This window comes from Amphiura filiformis, chromosome 3 (assembly GCF_039555335.1).
Source record: "Amphiura filiformis chromosome 3, Afil_fr2py, whole genome shotgun sequence".
In the NCBI taxonomy this organism is placed as follows: domain Eukaryota; kingdom Metazoa; phylum Echinodermata; class Ophiuroidea; order Amphilepidida; family Amphiuridae; genus Amphiura; species Amphiura filiformis.
This window is the reverse complement of record NC_092630.1, coordinates 14,240,336-14,245,021: the sequence shown is the minus strand read 5'-3', so window position 1 is coordinate 14,245,021 and position 4,686 is coordinate 14,240,336. Positions and strand designations below refer to the sequence as shown.

Sequence of the window (4,686 nt, the reverse complement as noted above, 5' to 3'; positions counted from 1 at the left end):
CCTGTCCGGGTGCTGTCCGCACGTTATATAATGTCCATTGATACGTGGCCTGTAGCAAGTGGGTGACACTAAATTCACGGTTGTTCGCAAAACCTATGAAAATTGTAAAAAATGGTTTACTAGCTAGAAAGTGAGGCCAGTTATCGATCCGTTATGAATAATTCATGTTCGACCCCTTGGATCATGTTAATTGATATTGGCAAATAACAACGTTGTTAGTTTTGCGAACTTTTCCTGTTCAATGAGAGTATAGCGCGCCCCCAATACATCTGGGCACAAACCAGGCGAAAACGATCCAGTTTAATGAAATGGCGGACGGGTATTCCCATCAGGCACCAGTGATATGTTTTTTCAAAGAAAGTCTACTAATTTGATATGAAATGACATTTTGCAATAACAAAGTCAAAATTAGGACTTGCTGTCAATAATATGAAGGAAATATGTGACAGAGGCAAGGTGTGATTACAAGTAGTATTTGAAGTTTCAATAACCTTTGATACCCGACCTGACCTTCCATCATGGCGCCTTATTCGTCTTTCTCTTATGCTCTCAAGTAAAATAAAATACCAATCTGCACTAAGCAGACAGAATGTTACTTGGCTCCCAGCATGAATTATTGATTTTATACGGAGGTTAAGAAATGCACAGTGTATGTGCAAGCCGTGCAACAATACTCCAAATATTTACGGTAAATCTGAATAGTGGTCACATGTTGACATATCATGTGTTCGGGAAATCACGTGGCAACATTTTAAGATTTCAGGCTTGTTTACTAGTTAATTGCCACTTGTACTCTTTATTATTTATCTTTGTTAATTAACATATATTTTAAATGCTGATAAATCGTGGTTGGCTGCCCATGATATCTGTTAAATTCAATGTTTTATGAATATAATTCTACCACGCAGAGGGGGTCACGCAGCAGTATTTCACACCACCTGACTTTGAAGCTCTGCTCTTCAAATTCATGTAAATTTCAAAGTTTATACACTTAATATATTTAATATGATACAATTTTTTTGTTATAATCAACTGGTACACGAAATATACTAGCTTATTACCTATACAGAAAGGTGATTTATCAGCCTTCACTCAGCAATTTCACATGCCCTCAATACGTCTGGGCATAAATTTAAATAACAATACGCTATTTACATATCAATGCGGCCTCATGCTAATTAAAGCTGCCGCTTCCAGGAGTTCTTCTATGCCTGTAGCCCCGTCGACCGTCGATAGCATTCTGAACACTATATTGGCGCACTGTAAACAGTCGAGAATACATTTTGTACAGTATTATGCTATTCTAGTTAATCCACACAGAGAATGTATATTACTAACATTTCTAACATTTTGTCAAAATGGGACTACCCGAATGTGCATGTGACTCCATCTACAACCCTGTGAGGGAGATAACGTTCTTCATCATATCAGGTCACTTGTCACAGGGGAAATTCACAGTTGGCCAAATTGTCAAAAACGTCTGATATTTCGTTTTATAATGTTATGTAAAATGGCCCAAAGCTGCATAACATTGTCTGACAACATTGAAGGATTTCGGCAACTTAGCGCTAACTTTACGCAGTGGTACGCAGGGTGGAGCAATTTTGAATACTTTTGAGGGTGTTTTCAGCAACTTTGGACAATTTAAAACAAGAATTTGTCTTTAAAAAAGACAAGTTCACGGATCAGGTGTATAGTACCTGTACTTTGAGCTACTTTGGTCTAACATTCAATATTCATATCTAACCTACTCTGCACTTATTCGACAATAAATAAGTGATATGAGGCTTAATAATGATACCTGCGTCTTGACTCTGAAAACAATATTTTTAAAACCTCATTTTGCATTTAGTTTTTAAGCCACATCGGGAGCCACCTACAGGATCTCGTTTTGCATTTAGGTTTTTATTGCGTTGCAAAGTAGCAGAACTTTCTATGACCCAATTCGTGCCTGGAAAAGGCTATCCCCTCTTACAACCTATCGACAAGTCTGATTTCTATAATGAGGTGTCACCGGGTTTGCAAGAGATAATAATACCAAATCTAAACACCATGAAATTTACCACATCACGACCAAGCTCACATTGGGTGCCCATTCCTTTTTAAAGGAATTTTTATTAAGTCACCTATAGGAAACAAATTTGGCTATAACTACGAAGAAAATTGTATCTTATCACAAGTAAACAAAATAATTACACAGCTTGCTCTTGCTAGCTTTTATCAGGTCAGGGATATGCATGAACACCAATATTATACAGGTTTATAGGCCTACACGTGGGTTATTACAAGAGTCAATAAACATTAGCTAACATTCAATTAACTTTAGAGTATAGATAATGGACTTAGTTTTGTGCAATGTAGTAATTTTCTGAAGTAAATCGCTTGCTGCACAGTTTTCTATACAGAATGATATATTTACTTTGTAATCAGGCCTGGCCATGACCCTGCTAGTTTTGATTAACCAATCAATTATGTGTATTGTCAGCATGTGATGGCTATAAGCCAATTACAAACATGTTTCTAAAAAAGGCTAAAAATTCCTACTCCTGGACAGACTCTTTTCCGGGTTAGGGCTAATTAGTAAGTTGTCATGTGTGGCAAGATTAGATAAAGGCATACAAACTAGGGTATGAGATATTAGGAATTATTTCCTAGACTCTTAACCACAGGGCTGGTGGGCTAATACCTATTCATGACACAGGAAAGGTAAGGGATAAACTGTGCATATGAGATGTGGGTGAAAGTGGCATCATTTCACTGCCGTGAAAAAATGTTAAGAAATTTTGTGAAATTATTAGTAATTTTATGAAGCAATTTAGTGAAACTTTGAAGAGATGGATATTTTTTCCCAAAACACCAAAAAAAATTAGGTCTATTGGGGGAAAAAATCCATATCTTCAATATGAAAGGTCAACATTTTCAATTGATCGTCGGCTTTTCCTCCCAGCTATATACACTTTAAGAATATATCATTAGATTTATAACATTTACTTCGAGGACTGTTATATATATTGTACAAAAATGTGACAAATATCAAATTTTAATAATTTGTCATAAAATTTGTATTATATCGTGAATTTCAAAAAATGATTATTATTTGATATCATAAAGACATTCTTCATATTCAGAATGCAATTCGATATGTCTGATGTGCTCTCATGTTCCACAAAAAATACTGTCGAAACGCTCAAAATGCTCATTCCAGATCCCTAGTTAAACAACACCAATTGCGATATAATATGTATTAGATTTGAACTGTCGTAAACTATGTGCTCAATATGTTTACTATAAACACTCCGCTCTATTGTTATTCTTTTACTATGCAGATGGCGGTGTTATTAGCTGCTATATCGGTCCTCTGTGTGAGTCTCTCGCATGCTATTACCTATGATGAGACCCGTTATTTTGGGACCACCGGAAAGCCGGAATGGAACACTGGACTGATTGGCTGGGTTACAGTAACCGAAAACGATAATGGAAAGAGATGGGTGTTCGAATCTAACGGCATTCCGGATCATGACACTGGAGAATTTCCAATACCAGGTAAAGGCAATCCTAATGCTATACTTGAGCAGGCTTACAAGCAAGGCGTAATGAAAGACCCAGAAATTGCTGCAGACAGCAGCTGCCTACCAATGGGCCCGATAGGAATGGCGGTAAACGGACTTCCTCTATTCAACCCATGGAACTCCGACTTCGACAACGCAGTGGACGGTTCGACTAGAGAAAGATTTGACTTATGTCAGGGTCATCCTGATAGTAAAGGTCGCTATCATTATCACCAACAACCATCGGAGTGTCTATTCAAAATCATTCCGGGTGTGCCATCACCGATAATCGGTGTAGCCTATGACGGATTCGCGATATACGGTCCGGTCGATGAAAACGGAAAAACGCTCAAGTCGGCGGATTTGGACGAGTGTCATGGACGATTTCGCGCTGATGGGGTTTATCAATATCACACTACCGATGATTTCCCCTATATTTTAGGCTGCTTCACAGGCACACCCATGATTAATGTCGGTGGTAATAATTGTCACAAGGCAAGTGAAGCGGATGAAAATGGCAATCTTCCTAAAGCAGCCGTTGTTGAAGAGGAAGATATACACGTAGACAATACAGTTGTACATCGTAATGTTGAGCCTCGCATTCCCCTTAATCTGTGGCAGAGACGTCTTCCTAAGGGCTATATGGAATGGCTTTATAGCAAACGAGTTTTCCGATCATAAGGAGGGAACTCGAATTGAACGTTTGGACTTGATACTCGACATTCGTACAAGGACAACTATTATTGTATCTTGAAACAAATTTCATTTTAATATTATAATAGTGGGATTATCATGATTATAAGCAGTGAATGTACAATATGTACAAGATGGTCAGACCTAAAGTATTGACTCTGATATGACTTGCTTCCTGCACAAGGGATGACATGATGTTGGTTACTTATCATGCTTAATCTCGGCCGTATCACACATAGTGACGTATTTGCAAAATGCTTATTTCGAAAAAAAACGGTATTGAAATTTGTGAGTACAATATATCATCTAGTTGAACAAAAACCATTCCAGTTTAAAGACATTCATCAAGTTTTAGTCATAGATTCTTTGATTTATTCTAGTATTCATAAAAAAAGAAGAAAAAAATAGGCTACATCATTATGTGAAACGGCAAAAATCACACATT

The 4,686-nt window shown here is 37.3% G+C and overlaps 1 protein-coding gene across 1 annotated transcript; it reads left to right on the top strand.

Annotated features, from left to right (window-relative positions):
• Positions 1-3,326: 3,326 nt before the first annotated feature.
• LOC140147071 (uncharacterized) lies at positions 3,327-4,251 on the top strand. The gene has a single exon (XM_072168843.1). It carries the CDS (start codon positions 3,327-3,329, stop codon positions 4,227-4,229), a length of 903 nt encoding a protein of 300 aa, XP_072024944.1. The 3' UTR covers positions 4,230-4,251.
• Positions 4,252-4,686: the final 435 nt, after the last annotated feature.

Coding starts and splice junctions, on each gene's coding strand:
- LOC140147071 (XM_072168843.1), top strand. CDS start 3,327: ATGGCGGTGTTATTAGCTGCTATATCGGTCCTCTGTGTGAGTCTCTCG.